Source organism: Mustela nigripes, chromosome 14, assembly GCF_022355385.1.
Source record: "Mustela nigripes isolate SB6536 chromosome 14, MUSNIG.SB6536, whole genome shotgun sequence".
NCBI classification, from domain to species: domain Eukaryota; kingdom Metazoa; phylum Chordata; class Mammalia; order Carnivora; family Mustelidae; genus Mustela; species Mustela nigripes.
This window is the reverse complement of record NC_081570.1, coordinates 91,920,326-91,940,006: the sequence shown is the minus strand read 5'-3', so window position 1 is coordinate 91,940,006 and position 19,681 is coordinate 91,920,326. Positions and strand designations below refer to the sequence as shown.

General features: G+C 39.3%; 1 protein-coding gene across 4 annotated transcripts in view; it reads left to right on the top strand.

The window, feature by feature from the left end:
• The window catches only part of VAV3 (vav guanine nucleotide exchange factor 3), a 356,330-nt gene that overhangs the window by 221,417 nt on the left and 115,232 nt on the right, over positions 1-19,681 (top strand). For all 4 annotated transcript variants that reach the window (XM_059375596.1, XM_059375594.1, XM_059375595.1 and 1 more), the window contains 3 exons: positions 7,164-7,265; positions 7,571-7,671; positions 19,579-19,604. In XM_059375596.1, coding sequence (XP_059231579.1) covers positions 7,164-7,265; positions 7,571-7,671; positions 19,579-19,604 — 229 coding nt within the window. The remainder of the gene's footprint in view (positions 1-7,163; positions 7,266-7,570; positions 7,672-19,578; positions 19,605-19,681) is intronic.

The window sequence follows — 19,681 nt, the reverse complement described above, 5'->3', positions numbered from 1 at the left end:
ATTGCAAATATATTATATGGCTAATATATATGTTCTTTTTCATTTCTGAGTGTTGTATTCTATGGCATAGGTGTACTATAATATGTTTCCTTATCTTTTAATTAAACCAATTCCAATTTTTAATTATTAAAAATGTTGTAATGAACCCTTCGTGATTATTTCTAATAAGTAGAATTTTATGTCAGAGGATTAGTAAATCTTTCAGGTTAAATTTCGGATATTTCTGTAGCTTTATCCACACTAGGTATTATTTGTTTTATCTCTTATTTAAATTTGCATTGCTTTTTGTTACCAGTAACTTAATCGTGTTTTATGTGTTTATTGACTGTTTCATTTCTTCTTTCTTAGTAAGTCGCTCTGTTGATTTCTTTGCTAATTTTTCAGTTGGGGTCTCCATTTTTTTCTTACAGATTTTTCAAGAACATTTATATATTGCAAGGACATTAATCCTTTATCATACACATCATGGATATTTTCCTACTTTCTGGGGTTTTTGTTTGTTTGAGTTTTTTTTAGTTTCTAATTCAAGGAAAATTTGGGGTTTTTAAAAATAAATCCATTCAACTTTATTTTTTACATTTAAAGATTATGTAGCCATCAATATTTCCTTCAAGTGTTCAGGTTTCTATCTAAATTTTATATTCAGATGTAGAAATAAGGTGTATGAGGACAGAAGTTCTGTCCATCTTATTCCTCATTGCTGGCTGTGTTTGTGGCACATCATAGGTATGTCATATATATTTGTCAAAGAAATAATATCAATCTTTAAGCTTTATATCCTTATAAAAATAGGTGATAGTAATGTAATTTCCTTAACCTTTTCAAAAACCTGGGAATGCATTTTCTGAAACATATTTATACTTTATTTTTTCTTTGTCTAGAACATTCTTCCTTTCACCTGCTGAATTCCTGATTATCTTTAGATCTCAATGCAAGCATTGTTTCTGTAGGAAAGCCTTCTTTGATAATCTGTTCACAAGGTCACTTTCCAAGTTGTAAGTTTTCCTAACACTGTCTTTGACACACCTGTAATTTCATAGTTGTTTATGGAATTACTTAGATATTTATTTTCCCCATCAGCACCAAACAACAAAAACTATGTTTCTGCTCATCGTTGTATCCCACTGCCTAGCACATATTATGTGTTTAACAAGTTTTTCATTTTTTGAGCAGATAAGTAAATGAACAGACTGTCACAAAAATCACATAGCACGTCTGTGCACATGTTTGGTCCCCTGCAAGACTTTATCTTCTCTATTATTGATCTTTCTGTCTGTCTCGTTGTCAGTCCCATACAGATTTAATAATGTACCTTTAAAAAACATTGTAGTATCTCTTAGATTATGATGACTTCCTACATACTCCCTATAATAATTTGTCTACGTTTTCACATTTTCCTAATTATCCTCACTCATTTATTCCCCTAGTTGAATTTTATAATGATTTCTCTTTTTTTTGTCTTAAGATTTTATTTATTTATTTGACAGAGAGAGCACAAGTAGGCAGAGCAGCAGGCGGGGGCGGGGGAGGGAGGGGAGAAGCAGGCTCCCTGCTGAGCAGAGAGTCCGATGTGGAACTCGATCCCAGGACCCCGAGATCATGACTTGCGCTAAAGGCAGAGGCTTTAACCAACTGAGCCACCCAGGCGCCCCTATAATGATTTCTCAAGTTTAAAAAAAAAAAAAAGAACAAAAACAACTGTGTGTGTGTTGCTGTGTTAACATGTGTTGGTTTGGGGGAAATGATCAGTTAACCCGAGAGACTGTGTATTTATAATAAAATATGCAAACTTCATATTCAGCAGTTAGCTTTTATGTACTTGAATACGCTTGATTTTCCTCTGTTAATTTTTAAATTTTATTCATATAGAACCTGAACATTTCATGCTAGGATTTTTCTTAGACATCTTTGTGCAGGAGAGAGTAAGCTTGGTAAGTTTAGGTTTGCTATCTTTAAAATAAGGGTCTGCTTATAGGGTTGTCACTTGGCTGGCACTCTGGGAACTTCTGCTTTGAAATGTCTCCTCTTGTGCCAAGTAGTAAGGTCATTTGGTGTGCCAAGGGGACTAAATTTCATCGTGCCAGCCTAGCTAGACTTTTTTTGTTTTTTGTTTTTTAAACCATGTGATTTATGGTGAGCATCTGCTTTCCTTCTGGAAGGTTTTTTTTTTTTTTTTTAAATAAACATATAATATATTTTTTATCCCCAGGGGTACAGGTCTGTGAATCGCCAGGTTTACACACTTCACAGCACTCACCATTCCTTCTGGGAGCTTTTCATGATTGTGGCTGATCATGCTGGTGATCATAATGGTGGATCATGATGGTGGCCTGTGTGACCAACCTGTGAAAAAACTTGTACTTTGAATCTCAAGGAATGTTGCTGGGTAAAAACATTACCCACGTGTTCCTGCACTTCACTGCTGGAGAACGTTTGGAGCTTTAGAGATACATTTTTCCAGATATCATCTGATGTGTCGTGTCTTCTTACTAGTTTCATTAGTTTGCATTTCTTCTTCTGGTTTTTCCCGGTTGTCCCAATAATGTCATCTCCAAATGATAATTCTTGTGTTTTGTTTTTGTTTTGTTTTACAATATCTCTCACATTTATTTTTGTCCTATTACGTTGATCAGATCTTCCACAACAATGCTGAATAATTTGACTTCAGCAAACTTTCTTCACATGGCAAGTTCTGTGTACCTCTAGTGTATAGCCTTTGGCTTATGAGCGTTTGGGAAAGAAGATGCTTGCAAAGGACATGCTAGAACTTCAAACACTTTCTATGCCCTTGCTAGAAGTTGTAGCTTTATCCCTGTAGGCCATAGGAACCAGCAGAAGTCTTAAAGGGAGGGAGTGACCTATTTTTATTTTTTGAAGGGAATTCTGGAAATAGTATGGGAGATGGCTTTAAGTAGGGAAAGAAAGAAGATGGAATGATTAAGAAGGCCTTTGTAACAATTTACTTGAGAGAAACTGAGGGATTGAATTAGGTACTAAGGAAAAAAGAATGGAACCTCAATTTTTGAGGAGGTATTTTTAAAGTTGAAACAATAGAAATTCATTATGGTTTCAGGAAAGGAGAAATCAGAACAGAAAAGGCGTTAAGGGAAGATGACTATGTAGAAGCTATGAGGGAGAGGGAAAAATTCATTGCACCTCTCAAGTTTCCAGGCTAGAAGATAGAGTGAATGTCAGTGGGTTGAAATCAGAATTTGGTCAGAGTCCAGTATATTAGGAAGGGTGTGGAGCTGAGTTTTGGATACCTGTGGAGCCCCTGGGAATGCAGACCCCGAGAATGGAGAAGGGGCCCAGGCTAAGGGGAGGCACATGGTCCTCAGCACAGTCTAACACAAAGCCAGATGAGAAGAGGCAAAAATCTAAGGAGAATGTGTCAAATTAAAAGGAGGTGTAAGAGCAGGAGCATACTTTGCCTTTTAAGTATTTGGTTGATTAATTGTATTACTAATGGGCCCTATATGAAGCTAAAGAAATGGGAACATTTTCCTGAGAAAGCTACCAGATTCCATTCAAGTTCTCACAAGTAAACTGTCATATATCAAAACAGGTTCCTTAAATGGAATCCTCTGAGGAGAGCTGCGTGACTGAGCAAGTGAGCTAACCTATATTTGACCCTCAGTTCTCATCTATAGATAACCCAGTCCCATATGGTCTTGCTGTGTTCGCTCTTGCTTCATTACAAGGAATGCTCTCTCTAGTGGTCACAGAGATTTTTCTAGTCAACGAAATGTGGTATTAACCCCTGTGTAAGATTTCACCTCTTTCTTTGGTCCCTGCCAACCTCTGCTACCTCATCTCTTTCATCTCTCTTTTTCACTCACTGTGCTCTGGCTAAGGGATCCTTCTTTCCGTTCAGGCCTTGGGATCTCTGTTTATGATAGGTACTTAATATGAATGAGTGACTCTGGCTTCTAGGTTTGTTGTGAGAAGTTAATGTGAAAAAATATATGAAGAGCCTGTTAATGTGCCTGGTGCATTACAAGTGTTCAATAAATACCACTTTTGGTCATTTTTGTCATTTTTGTTCTTGTGTTACCCACCTGTAACTCTAATAGTTCTCTGCTCCGATCTCTCTTTCCAACTCTTCCCATCCAGCCAACTTACTATCTTTGGTTTTTGCCTCCCCACAGGCTGTAGTCCATGTGTGCTGATACCTCTCTTCATTTGGCACTTGATATGATTTCATCTAATTCCTTAGACTTTTTGCATACATGTATTCTCCTGGGCAACCCTGTTTCTTATCAAGCATCTGTGGATTTCTGGTCAAAAGGACACAGAGCATATAACTGCCTTCCTGTGTAAAATTCTCAGGAGAATGGGAATCCTCCAGGGACTAGGTCCCAAGACTACGAAGGGATTCTTAAAACACATAAGGCACTGTTCTGATTACATCATTATTTTGTGGATTTGGAATCAGCAGCTTGTAAATGGTAGCCAGTGCTTATTGAACACTAACTCTGGGCCAGGCAAAGTCCTAAGCGCTTTACTTACGTTATCTTGATTTATGGATTTATTTTATGAGTATTCCTGTCATACTTACTAACAGGCCCAAGGTCATGCTGATAGTGACTTACAAGTTAGCATTTAAGCCCAGGTGGTCTAATTTCAGATTCCTGCCCTCAGCTATACTTTTGTAGCAGTTCCTTGGTCACAGAGTTAACTCTTACTCTTTAGTGTTTAATTTTAAATTTAGAAAATAATATACAGTTATAGTTGTGTGTTTTTTTTTTTTTTAAATCTTAAATTCCAGTAGCTCCTCCCTACCATTTTGAGTCTCATTTCACTTATGGCAACTACTATTAACAATATTTTCAGGATTGGTTTTTCTTTCTTGTCTTTTTTTTTCTTTTCTTTTCTTAAACTCCTTAGTGTGTTTCTCCTCCCAGCTTTTTGTTTCCAAAAACTCAGCTTATTCCTAGTTGGCTCATGAAAGTAACTGATGGCGGGTGTTCCACCTCTGCCACAGGCAAGCTTATAAAATTAGTTAAATTCGGGGCACCTGGGTGGCTCAGTGGGCTAATCTGCCTTCGGCTCAGGTCATGATCCCAGGGTCCTGGGATCGAGCCCCACATCAGGCTCTCTGCTCAGCGGGAAGCCTGCTTCTTCCTCTCTCTGTGCCTGCCTCTTTGCCTACTTGTGATCTCTCTGTCAAATAAATAAATAAAATTAAAAAAAAATTAGTTAAATTCTTACTTGTTTGGGATCCATTTACATTTCTAAAGAAGACCTACTTTTTGTTTACAGTGCCAGGCTGATGAATTCTTCAAGTTTCCAGGACTCTGTAAACTGTTACTTGACAATCCATGTGTGACTCTATCACCTTGGTGTTGAGAGAAAAATGAGCAACAGGCCTTCCTGGCTAAGGAAATGGGGTTTGATGTTCTTTCAATGCATGGCTTTATGGACTCAATATTCTCATGAAGAGAGTTTTGCTTTTAGAATCTTATCTTTTCTATACTTGTCTATTCATGAAGAACTATAATTTTTAATCAGGGACACAAAAATACCACGATGGAAATGGCCATGGTTTTCAGCATGCAGAAGAACATTTTCCTAAAAAGTGAGGTCACCAGAAGCATGGAGCTGAGAAATCCCAGATGGCACTAATATTTGATTTCATTTTTAGCACGCTCATATTCAGCAGATGGATTGGAAGGCTGACCTCTCTGACACTTCCGCATCACTGCCTGCTACTCCAATTGCCTTTGCGCATGTTTTTTCATAACACTTCTCCTGGTCCCTCGGAGATTGATGCCTGGTCGCCCGCCTGCGCTAGGCTTCATTACACCAAGGCTACGTGTGGTTGAGAGTTGCTGTATTCTATAAAAGGGGAGAAATCCTAGCTCATCAGTGTCTCAGACTTTTCACACACTCTCAAATTGCTTGTAACATGTTGGAGAGCATCATCTTAGATTTCCTGATATACCTCCGATTTAGATCTGTTTTTTAGTCTTTTTCTAATTTTTCTGCTTTCTTCTGTGACATAGATAAATTTATGATTACTATTTAAAAAACTTCTCTGAACATGGTTAATTGACTGTTTCCAACAATCTAATTATATTAAGGTGAATATTGTTGAATTCCTCTTTGCACAGAAGCTTCGGGGGCAAAGAGAATGAACCTGGGTTGGAGGGCCAAGCTCTGCCATTTCTTTCACTTTAGTATTGTCCTCAGTTTCCTTGTTTATAAATTACTGATATCATTAGTTCTATGTCATTAGGATTGGTGTGAAGGTTAAGCAGACTAACAAACATCATGTGATCCTCACAGTATTGGCACAAAGTTAGTGTGGTTGTGTCATTTTTTTTTTTTTTAATCTTACGTTCATTATGGTAGTTTGTGGTATGCCTCACAGATTCTTTTGCATATGCAGCTAATAAAAATAAAATCTAGGGCACCTGGGTGGCTCAGTGGGTTAAGCCTCTGCCTTCAGCTCAGGTCATGATCTCAGGGTCCTGGGATTGAGCCCCATCTCAGGCTCTCTGCTCAGTGGGGAGTCCCCTCCCCCCTCAACCCCCACCTGCCTCTCTGCCTACTTGTGATCTCTCTGTCAAAAAAAAAAAAAATCTAAAACACAGTTTTGTTGATTTTTATTTGGATTACAAGGAAGGCAAATTGTTAAGGAGGAAGTTTTTGATAGACTGATGTTTTGTTTCAAAACTTTTTACAAAATTACTTTATTCACTTTACAGATGATTACATCATCCACATACCTATTTAGAGATGGCTTCTGTGGGGTTGAAGCACCCTTTTCCCCTCCTGGCTGCCCTCTCTCTCTAGTTTATATTTCAGTGACGTGGCTGGGGAAGCTATCACACAGCATGAATATCCAGCAGGTTTTTGTGTTTGTCCTGGCAGGTTGACCTCTGTGGCCATTCTGTAGAGTTCTCTGGGCACCCTCCATTCTGAGGAGGATTAGTTTGCTTAAATCCTTACATGTTGCTGCTATGCACGCAACCAGATTTTGGTGCATATTTTAATGCAAAGCCTACTTTTGGCTTAGAAAACTGCATATTTAATAACCTTTTTGTTTGAATCAGATCTCTACCCCATGTAATGTTGATGAATTTAGGTTTTAGAGGACTAGACTGCTATTTTGTTGTGAAACTTTTTTTAGGAAGTTACTTTTTTTTCCCTTTTTATAGATCGAACATAAGGCCAGACTACGCAGACTCCAATTTCCATGAGTTCAAGATGCACACCTTCAATCGGGTTACATCCTGCAAAGTCTGCCAGATGCTCCTGAGGTAAGCTTGCTTGGTCCTGGTTTTCACTTTAAATGAGCTGCTATAATTGCTCAGTGTCTCAGACTTTTCTAATATCCCAGCCAAAATGTTCTGAAGTGGGGAAATGGCCTTGACGGTTTTGAGCCAACAGATCTTTCCTCAGCCTCCTACCTGGATGCTTCCTTCTGAACCCCAGAAGACCCTCTCCCTTGCTGAGAAGACTTTGTCAAGCTCTGTGTTCCCTTGTTTTCTTCTTTGTGCTCATGGTTTCATAGAGGCAGCGTTTAGCACCTTTTAACATATCACTCTCTAATTTTACCTTTCAGAGGAACATTTTATCAAGGCTATTTATGTTTTAAGTGTGGCGCGAGAGCACACAAAGAATGCTTGGGAAGAGTAGACAATTGTGGCAGAGTTAATTCTGCTGGTAAGTCATGTTTATTGTTGTGATTTTCCTTTTAATTAGGATATAAAACTTGATAAACATCATTAAGACCTAATTTACTCTTAATAATGTGTTTATGGTGACAGATCTGCTTTTGAAACTATCATTTATAAGGACAATTAAAAAAATGTTTTAAATTCCTGTGACTTTTATACGTACCTGGGAGGCAGAAGCCCTTTGGGGGTGGGGAGCCTTGGAAGATTTTAGGCCACCCATTTTATTCAGCCTGACCCCTGAGTCTCACTAGTGCTGTAAAAATATAGCCAAAGCACACAAATGGAGAAACAAAAACAAAACCGGAAAAAAAAATTTTTTTTTCACTTCTTTCTTTAGTCCTTAAATTTCTCCCTTGTTCTCTTAAATATTCAGCTCAGAAATGGTAATGATGCCAGAAGTAAACATCACACAGACTAATTCATGAATTAATGAATTGAATACATTGTCATTTTGCAGCATTTAACAGAGAGCATGTATCCTTTGGATTTTATGTAAATATTTTCCCCTTGGTTTTTAAAAGTAATGCTCCATGATTGTTACATGAGCCAGTTGCTAAGACTGTTGGCAATTATGCATTCAGTAGCCTTTTGCCTCTCTCTGCTCCTCTTGGGCTCTCTTCCTTCTCTTTCTTTTCTGGCCTCTTTATACTTTCTCTTTCTTCTTCCTTCTCTTTGTCCTTTTCCCCTGAGTTTCTCTTGTGTTTTATCAATAAGACCTTTCAAAATCAGTAAAACTTTTTGAACAGAAGAAAGAGATCTTTAACAGCTTGAGTTCAAAAGGTAGCTATGTCAACCTTTGATTTTCCCAAAGGAAGAGGTGGACATTGAATTATTTTGGATAATATGAAGAAGAGTGAAACAGAATAATAGCTCATTTCAGAGCTGAGTTCAGAAAATGGGCAGTTGTAGAAAAGTTGTTAATCCCATTAGAGGACTGGGATCACAGCTCATTCCTCTCACTCTGCTCCTCCGGTGGATGGTTTTTAAGATTCCCATGAGCCATGAGCTCTCCATACCAGGCACGGGCAGCTGCAAGGAGAAGCATCCCGCGCTGGTTGAGCACCTGCACTGGGCTGTCTGCCAGGCCTGTCCTGCACAAACTCATTCAGTCCTTGGGACAATGCTTCCCATTTTCTGATGGGAGTCAGTGTTCATGCAATTGACTTCAAGTCTGCTAAGACAAGGAGACAAGATCAGCCACCCCTTAAGGTTTCTGAAGGTCAGATAGAGTTGACAAAGTTATAAAGTAGAAATGTTATATGTTATTATTATTATTCTTCCATTGTCCACTTGCTACATCTTATCACTTAAATTTTTGTTGTTCTGTCTTTATTTGCCCCATCCTTTAATCTCTTTGAGGACAATTAACATATTAGGTGTTGGTGGTAGGCTAATGTGTTTTTATAAAGCACCCCCTGCCCCCTCACCCCCTGCTGCAAGCCCTGTCTTAGGAGTTTCAGTCTGTGAGGAATGGGAAGTGATCTCATAGTTGGCATGGTTCTTGTCTTCTACTGGAAGAGTGTAGGAGAGTAGTTGAGAGTCAAGCAGAAATGGTGGAAAATCTCCTCTTGCCCTTTGCTAGCTATGCAAGCTTAGGGGTGTTACTTAAGCATTCTGAGGTTTTGTGTATTCTTCTATAAAAAGGAAATAAGAGGATTATCTTGGGGGTCAAATGAAGCAATGTTGATGCTTAGCACAATGTCTGGGTACAATAAAAATTCAGTGTTTCAATCCAGGATGTTATGATGAGAAGTCTGTTTTTATTTTTTGGAGTTTTTTGTTTTGTTTTTGTTTGTTTTGTTTTTGTTTCTTTAAAGGCATGGGTTTAATCTGTATTTTTGCTGTGTTTTTATGATGTGGAGCGAGCGTGAATTGAAGAAATAGCTCTGAACTTTGAAGTGATATAAGTGAATGATGCTAAAGGACTAAATTTTTAATTTTTGCTTGGAAAAAAAGATCAATAGGAAACAGTTGAGAATTCCTGATCAAGCAGATTAAAAAAAAAAAAAATGCATTCCCTGTCTAAGTCATTATTCCAGTATCCTCTGGCCTTCTGTGAGTAATGCTGGGCTGGGAGACTGTGTGTGATGGCAGGAAAGTCCACAAGGTCTAGGGTCTTGGTCTGGTTGGAATCCCTCTCAATGCTTACGCACTGGGTGACTTTGAAAACCGTTATTTCACCTTCGTAAGTCTTAATTTTTTCCCTTCTAAAACCAGGATAATAAAGGCACCTAGTCTTTAAGTTTATATTCTTTTCAAATAAATACAAAGTACCAGGTACTGTTCTAAGTATATTACTGCTGTCAACTCACTTAGTCCTGTGTGAATCTTTTAAAGCTGGAATTATTGCTATTCTTGTCTTAATATGAGAAACCAAGGCATGGAGAAATAAGGAACTTGCCTTAGTCGCTTGAGCAATAGAGCAAAGATGCAAATCCAGGCAGTCCAACTCCTGAGCTTGTTCTGAAGCCCCCTGAGTTCTGCTCAGCTGTTTTCTCTGAGAAAGAGAGTTTCTACATTTTTTTATGCAAAAATACTTCTAAATTCAATTAAATTAGTAACTACCAAATATGTTTAGGTTTCAGTGCTTTGAAGTGTTGTGAGAAATTCAGGCCTCCCTGAGACTATGCTTGCATTTTTTCCCCATCAGGTGTCTCAGAGCTAGAAGATTAAGACACCTTCAGTTCTAGAATCTCTTAAGATGAGGAAACTGAGTTATAAAAGTAAGAAAAGGCCATTATGCCCTGCAGGTTATAGATAATGCCTGCTTATACAAATATCATTTTTTATTTTTATTTTTATTTTTTTCTTTAAAGTTTTTATTTATTTGTCAGAGAGAGAGAGCGCGCGAGCGAGCACAGGCAGACAGAATGGCAGGCAGAGGCAGAGGGAGAAGCAGGCTCCCTGCCGGACAAGGAGCCCCATGTGGGACTCGATCCCAGGACGCTGGGATCATGACCTGAGCCGAAGGCAGCTGCTTAACCAACTGAGCCACCCAGGCGTCCCCAAATATCATTTTTTAAAAAGATTTATTTATTTATTAGAGAGAGAGAGAGAGATCACAAGTAGGCAGAGAGGCAGACAGAGAGCCTGATGCAGGGCTCGATCCCAGGACCCTGAGATGATGACCTGAGCTGAAGGCAGAGGCTTTAATCCACTGAGCCACCCAGGCGCCCCACAGATATCATTTATTAAAAGGTAGTATAATTCTCTAAACTCTGTTATAGAATTCACTATAAAGCAGGAAAAAAAAATGTAAGTCGTAAGTCTCTGGCTAAATTTACTTTTTGGAGTTTTAAACATAATTCTCTTTCTCTCTTGATTTTCTGCCTTGCACCCAATGTTGTCCTCCATTCTTGTATTTTATGCATCTGTGTCTCACTCTCTTTCTGTCTTTTCCTGCCCAAGATTTTAAGAGACTGATGGCATTGAATGCTCATAGTCTGTTAATTAGCGGTATGAAGTGGTAAGAACCTGTCAGGAGGCTTCTCTCTTTTGCCTCCAGATGAGGATTTGATGGGCAGCCCTTCAGAGTAAAAGGCCTTGCTTATCCTGATGAAGAGGAGTCAGTTATAGCATCAGCAGCTGGGGGTTCTGGGGGTACACATCTCCTTTCATCCATCCACTCACAGGTAAGACCTGGAGAGCCCAGCATCAGTGACAGCATCTGTCTGGTCCCCCACAGTTCTAGAAAATTCTATTGTGCATTCTTTCTGTTCCTTTTGTTTCAACTCAGTTGGCTCCTGGAGTGTCCCCCCAAAGACCCCTTGTAATACAATGTGGGGACTCAAATTAGACTGTGTTTTTTAAATATTCGAACAGAGGCAGTGGACACCATTGCTGTCTACCCAGACACAGGGACCTGATAAGGCTGGCCTTCCAGGGTGTTGGGCCCTGGGAAGAGGCTGGCAGGGGTTGGGCAGATTTTTCCTCTTCTCCCTTTTTTTTTTTTAACTCCCTTAAAGAAATTGGATTAAGTGTTTGTTTGTTTTCCAGTGATGGATTGTCCTAAAACAAAACAAAACAAACACTCCTAAACAGATGCCCTCTAAAAGTTAGAAGTTTTGACATCCTGTCTTTGAACTACCCCCTTCCCGCGCTGCAGTGGGTAGTAAGTGTGGGTAGAGTGTGAGTTTGAACTTGATGGGTTTGATGTGAGTGTGGTAGAACAGGCAGAGTTTTGCTAACATTGGCAAGCTAGGCCTTATGAGTATTTCCCAGCCCGCAGAGAACCAACATTGGCTGAAGTTTTCTACAGTCCAGGAGCTGGATACAGCAAGAACTGCTTGCACTAGTTGAGAGTGTAATTTCCTTGACTGGTTTGACATTGGGGGAAGTATGGATGTATGGGAGGAGGGCAGGAGGAAGGGCAAGATGTCTCAAGGGCTGGAGACATAGGTCACTCGGATAGGGTTCTTTCTGGAGGAGAGTGTGACATCATTTCAGGAGAACTTGACTATTTAAACAGCTAATTTTAAATAAATGAATAGTATTGATTTAATATCAATAGGTGACTTGAGATTGACCTCAACTTTACAGAGCTCTGTAACTCTTTTGCTTATTATAGTCTAACTATATTATCAGGAAGTGAAGAGAGATACTGATCAGCTCAGAGTGAGTCGGGGAGTCTACTTGAGGCCCAGAAAGCTGTGTCTAGTAGAAATGGTTACATTATAAACATTGGGTAGTTGGGGTAGAGGCAGTTCCAGAAAGTGGAGCATGCCATTTTCACTCAATATTGGTCCAGGCAGAGAAGAGGGAGTAGTTGAACAAAATGACACAGTAACTGAGGGGCTAAATGAAGGTGAGAGAACCTTCCATTCTACCTTCTAACTGCCAAGTGTGCTGGTCATCACATTCCAGACCTCACCTAACTTGACCTTTCTCTTTTATTTGGCACTGTTAACCATTCTCCTTGACGCACTCCTTCACATCCTGTCACATCCCCCATGTCATCCTCTGGATATCCGATTCCCTGGCATTAGCTATAACCAACATCCAGGTAGATAAGTCACCAGTTCCACATAAGGTTTTTCTCCTGAACTTTGGATTCAAAATGTCTATATTCTTCTCACATTTCCCTTCCCAGGTGCCCTGCAGTGACTTCAAATTTCAAACCAACCTCATTAGTCACTAACACAAACTTTCTCCACCTACTCCTTGTCTTAAAGGTCCAACATCCATACACTCACCTGAGCCTAGGTGTCAGCCTTGGTTTACCCACCTCTCTCATCTTCATTCACTTACCAGTTCTTTCTTCTCCTCCTAAGGCTCTCTAGAATCCACTGATATGATACTGTTATAGTTAAAAAAAAAAAAATTTCCGTGTCACTTGTTTGGACAACTACAAAAGTTTCTTAACTCTTGCTGTTAATTATACTCTTTCTATATGATTTCCAACATGATCTCTATTAAAAATCAGTTCTGATTGTGTGATTCTACTGCTCCATTCCTTGCAGTATAATGCCCAAACTTCAGTTGCACTGGAGCCTCTCACTGATCGGAACCATATTTAACTGATGCTCTGACCTCTGGGAAACCCTGGTAGATGGATAAGTGAGTAGACAGACTGACAAACAGATGGAGAGATTAATGAGTAGAAGTGTAGCACCAGGGTTTCTGGGCCCTGAGGATCACTGTAGTATTAGAACCAGAAGCAGGAGGCTGTGGGAGATTGGACAGGTTTTGATTCTGCCCTTGTAGAGACCAGAGTCCGACTGGATGTAGGATAAGTGAAATAAAAACCTTATCTAAATCCCTGGCTGGTACTTTAAGAATGAAAGATGGAAAACTTGGCAGACCCTTTGCATTCCTTTCTGATACTTATGTAAGGGAAGTCTCTTGCCCTGAGCATCAGCCATCAGGCCTTTGACAGGGGAACCTAGGTGAAGCTATGAGGTATCAAGAAAGAGAACTAGCTCGTAAAATGCCTGGTGACAAAAATACGCCAGTTTCTGGGGAAGTATACTCCCTGATCCAGTCAATTCCATTTTTAGAATTCTTGCTTGGCTCTTACTATTTCCTCCCCTTGAAACAGTCTCCCTTTTCTCCTGACAGTTCCAAAATCTATTCTTCCTTTACTTCCTCTCCAAACCCTTTGCCAATCCCTTTCTCTCACCTTGGCCACCCAACAGTCATGTGACTTAAATTGTTTGCTAATTAGTTAGTGTATAGATTTTATATATTTGCCAATGTTGGTAACGAAAACACCCCTGAAAGCCTCCCGATCCCATTGGCTTTAATTCGTAAACATTTATTTTTCACACATGCACTATTGACTGTGGATTCCAAGGAAGCTTCCTTCTAAGTAATGGCTTAGGGATCCAAGCTGGTTCTTGGATCTTCTGATGATGTAGAATCAACACATGGCTTCCTGGGTAGCTGTTCTTAAAACCCCTAGACTGAAGTGATAGCACTTTTTTTTTTTGTTTAAATCACAGTGTATTGGTTAATACTACTTAAATGGCCTCAACTTAATTACAAGGGGGAAGTGGGCAATGTAGTGGGGTGCATGACGTGTTTGGTAGGCATGACCGTCTCTGCCACTCTTCATTGCCTCTGGGGGACTATATGCTCCTTCACTGTAGGTAATGTGTTTCTCATCTTTTGTATTCATCCCTTATCCAAAGTGAGGGTACTTAACCTCAAATCATTACTCCATTTTCCCAAAGTAGGTATATCTTAGCCAAACACTGTCTTTAATGGTGCTGGATGTGGTTAGATACCAACGAGTAAGCATATGAAATAGCTCTTGGGCGTTTCTTCTTGTGGAAGTTAAGCCTGTGGATGTTGTCTTCCCTGAATTTGGAAACCTTTTATATTTCATGCTCTATCTCCCTTAAATTTACCTAGTCTTCATTCATCCTCAAAATAATAATTACTTGGCAAAAATGCAGTGCATTTGTGAATGAAGGAAGTAATTCATTCATATTAATATTTGACTATGACAGATTATTAACTCAAATGCTTTTGAAGTATGAAGAAAAGGTGCTTTAAGTTTTTTTTTTTTTTAAGACAAACTATGCAACCTGGAAACAAATTTGAAGGTTGGATGATTAGTTTATGTCTTAACACTTTAGAATTTGCATGGATATAAAGGGCGGGCCATTTCACTCTCTAATTTTCACTGAACTTGAGTTGACTCCTCCACGTTCACCATGGCAACTTCAATGATCAGCACGTACATGGGCTCTGAAGTATGCTGCCAAAACTTTCCAACCTTAATAATGAATAGGTATGAACTCCATTATATAAGCCTCTCTCAACAAGTCACTGCAAAGCTCATGTAATTCTAGAGAGGTACTGCTTTCTCACAGCACACCACTGTGAAGGTCTAATCCGAAACTGTAATCTTATGGGGACATTTGTGTTTTCCCCTGCTAAAACCCTGTTGGTTCCCTTCTTACCTTGACATTGAGCAATATCACTTGCTTTGCATGCTCTCAGTTTAAACAAAGAAAGTAGCACTGGAAGGCAAATATTGCTAGAGCAGACAACTTTGGTTTAATGCATCTTTTCCTTTAGTAGGAATGCAAGCCTCAGCTGCTCTAATACTTAACCGAAGCAGGTCCCCGTTTGAGTCTCTGTTTAATCGCTCTTTTATCTAGGCCAGCTGCTGCTCCTGCTGCTGCCATAGCTGTTCCTAATTGGAAGCGAGTTGCCTTGGTATCCTATCAGTTTAAACCGGCAGGATTGCTACCTAGAACCTGCACCCCAAACAGGCATCAGAAATAGCTCCTTTATAAATAGTATTGCAGTGTTTTATCAAAAGAGATAAGCTTTTATTATATAATTTTATTTCAGTCTTGTACCACTAGGTATTTTATCAGATTATTTTTACACGAACTGAGGCTTGATCATTGATTTCGTAATGAAAAAATGACTTTGGTTTTACTTCATATTACTTAAAGCCTTTCCCATAAATTAGTCCTCTTTTTTAACTTACTGAGAAAATTTCATACTCAAGGATAGTTATTATTCCTTCCACTTAACTATTTAGATAAGTTTAATGATCTATTGATGATTATTAAAGTGAACTGGAAAATATTATGCAGTTATATTTCCATTAGAGCTACTGAGAAGACTCGAAATCAAAGCCTCTTTCCAAGTATCATTTTTTTTTTCAAAATAAGATTGCTGTAGATCCAGTTGATGAACACATTTGTATAAGTTCAAAATTTAATCAGTGCAACTGTCTTTTAATGTTTTACAAAAATATCACATTAGCCATGATGACAAGGCACCTTCAAAAGCTATAGTGGTTATTACTTTTCTGTGGCCCCTTTTGAGAGAAACAGTTTTACTGGACATTTGATTTGTTTAGTTTTAACAAATAGAACTTCAGATAAGGGACAAAGCAAACTGTGCAATCATGTATGCACTGAGAGCCACTTGTATTGGCAAAACAAATATAATAGGACTGAATTTTTTGTTTAAACAAATGAATTGTATTAAGTGAATCTAAAGCCTCAGTGAAAAACATTTCTTTTACACAAATATGCACATTGAACCCTGTGCTGGCATTGAAGATGGAGTTGAGCAAAGCCTCCAAACACCTCAGTAACACCCCTTCTGTGAATTACTTCAAACCAGTTGGGACTTGATGAAAGAACGCGAGGTATAAACCCCTTGAGGGCCTGTGAGTCACCATCTAGAAAGGCTCTTGAAAGGGTAAGAACATTTTATAGTTTGATCAATAGGAGTCTGAGAATAGGCTGCAGGATAAAGACAAGTTGAGGATTAAAAACTTTTGGAAACTTGAAGAATTGAATTACTCTCCTAAGGAAGTTCCCAGGAGAAAAAGATAGAGAGAGAAAGGAAGACTTTTTCATCAGATCTCAAGCAGCAACCTTTCTGTTAGGTCAGAATTCAGCTAAAATAGATTTGATGGTCATCAGCCCTTGTTATCTTAGTCTTGATGCAGAACTGTAACACCCAAAGCTCCTTTTAAGGACCAAGTTCCTGTCGTACAGTAGTTTTGGGTCCATGTTAGGAGGAGGTTGAGGCAGTGTTGGAGACTTCAAAATTAGAGCAGCTTTTGCATAGAATATTTCATTGAAATAGATCCTTATTCAATTTTACTAGCCAGTATGAGCTTTTACTTTGAAAACGTATGAAGTGGTGTGGGTAGTTGGGTCTTCCTTTCTCTTTTCACCATTATTTTAGTATAAGTTAAAAATCTGTGGCATTAATATGGTTTATCAGAATTTAGATTCTCTTTGTAAAGGAGGAAGACAGTTCAATGCTGTGGCCACTGGAGCACATAAAAAGTAATAACTAAAGGAGTCTGGATAAGAATTGGTTCTAAGAGTTATTTCTAGTCTTTTGGGTTTTGCCCTATTCTTAGAAAATTTACAGAACCCTACCATGTGATAGAAGTAAACAAAAGCTGAGACTTTCAAGAACCACTGCTCATGTGCTGTGCCCAGCAGAATATCAGAGTGTGAACTTCCCCAGGCAAAGTCCATGGGCCTCTTTTCTGGATGACAGGGTAAAGGGTAGACCTGTTGACCATGAGGACAGAAGGTGGTGACATGGGAAGGTAAGCCCCAAGTAAGACTTGTGTCCTTAGAGTTGGAGTTGCATCTAGCACAAAGCTCTTTTTCCATTTTTCCTACTTGGGTTATACTGAAGAGGCTTTGTGTGGAGCAGTTTTTAGTACATTTAGTCAGAATTATGAGGAAAGCTGGTTTGCTTGATGAGACATTAGAGAAAGCTAAAGCCAACAGGAAGTGGGTAATTGAAAGAGGGAGATTGAATAAGGTGGGGAGCCCAGTCTAGATTGCTTCTGGCTTTGTACTAGTCCCATGCGAGCCTTGCTGGAACCTCGTACTCTCTTGTTTCTGTAATAGGTGCTCACTCCTACAGAGAGCCAGCTAACTTGCACTTGAACCCTATGCAACAAGATAGGAAGAGCCTGTCAGTGAGTGTCTTCTGTTCCTAGATATTATTTTCTGGGTAAAGAGATGCAAGTGTCTGAGATACCATCTCTTCCCCAGGAACTTCCCAGGGAAGCAACCAGATGAACACTGCAGAGCATGGTATTTCCCCTGCTACCACAAGGTTGATCATAGGGTTTGTACAAAAATATGAAACATTTAAAGCATACTATAAAAGATCTACTCATAAGGACATAAAAATTCTTCTATGCAAAGAGTCAGAAAAAAATTATAGTTTTTTAATTGAAATTAGGTTGCATACTCATTTATGAATACTGAACCCAAAAGACCTAAGGTTTTTCCACTTTAGAGAACATCTAGACATAGTCCCGGCTTCCCTCAGTCTCCTTGGCTGGAAAACTTAACCTCTTCTCCCATTTGGAGCTTCTTGCAATTTATGACTCTTAGTTCTGACTCTTTCTCTAGAATCCTCCAGTAGGAGAAAAAAAGTAGTTTAGGGCTATTATGGAATATAGGTCTTCCTGGTCAAACCAGTGAAACAGGTATCACACCTGCTCTGTTAGGATACCTCTGCTCACCTAACTGGGGTTCGAAGTCTGGACATAGCATCCAGCTGAATGGTACTTATTTAGACCCTCTCCCCAACCCGATCCTCTGAGGCAGTCTTTCTTCTGAAACACTGCATATTTCTAAATGAGGAGGGAAAGAAGTGATATAGCTTTCTGCCCAGGAATACTCCTTTGGAAAGGCCAACTTCAGACCTGGCAAAGATGCCTTCAGAGAAAGCAGTCATGTGAAAGTCAGGGTGAAGGGATTTGAAGTTGACAGAGGAATGCAGACTTAACTTTTTTCCAGAAAGGTGACTTTTTGGTCACATGTCTTACATTTTCATTAATCAGGAGTAGTGCTTTATAAAACAAAACAAAGCAAAACAACCTTCTGTTCCATGCCCCAGGCAGCTTCCTGTGTAAAGCAGTCTGTGGCAGCTCGTCCTGTGTTCTGGTCGGAATTTTCCCCTTGAACTCTGCTTGTGGAGCTTCTTGGATCGTCTTATGGGAACAGCTTACACAGCTCTTGTTTCAGCCTGCCCGTTCTTTCCTGATATTTCCCTCAATTTCTTCTGTTCTTAGACCCTTCTTTAGAGGGTCATTTTGGGTGGAAAGACGATAGGCGTAGGCTCAAAATGATGAGGTGTTTTCCTTCACAGCCTGGCAAAGCGATAACGTGAATAGGTGCTCCTGGGAATGGGGAGGGAAAGCATCAGCCCCCAGGTGTCCAGGCACAGTGGGCGCCTTTCCTCTCAGTGACCCTTTACCTTTCTGCCGCTATAGTCACCTGTAGATCTTTATAACTACTTATCATTTTTAAGAACTAAATGTAATGAAGAGATTGTTGTTTCTATTTACAGTTAGGGAAACTAAGGCTGAAAGGAAAATTATCATTGGAATCAAATTCTGTCAGTTCTTTATTTCTCTCTTTGAAGCAAACTGTATTTCCTCCCAAATAAAAAATGAGTTATAGCCACTTAATGAGAAAAAAATTCATGTGCAATATTGTGCAGTGTTAAATTTGCAACTGTTACGGTTGGTGAAATACCTTTGTAACTTCGAGTGTCTGGATTCTTAAAACTAGGTGTGTTGAAAGACAAGTTCCCACCTAGCCTTCTTTCATGCATGTAAATTCAGTGCAAGCCTCTGTTTTAAGGAGCTTTATGTGGTTGGATTGACATTGCCTAATCAACAATTGAAAAAGTTAAGCATAACCTAGAAGTCATTTAGAACTATGAGTCACTTTCCTGACAAGCCAATAAGGCAAGAGAACCTGGGTTGCAAAACAATTACTAGCCCAGCCTGAGGGACCCTGGAAATATATTACAAGTATCAGTTAGGGAAACAAAGCAGCAGTGTTTTACCAAGCTGCAGAGAACAACCTAAGGTTGCTAACCAAACAAAATAACCTTACACTGACAATGCCAATTTTTACATTTGTTTCAGAACCAGGGACGCTCAAACCACCAGAGGTAAGATTAACTCTTCAATTTTTATTATATAACTTTTGCATTTCAGGTTGTTGGCTAACTTAAGCAGGCTTGAGCTT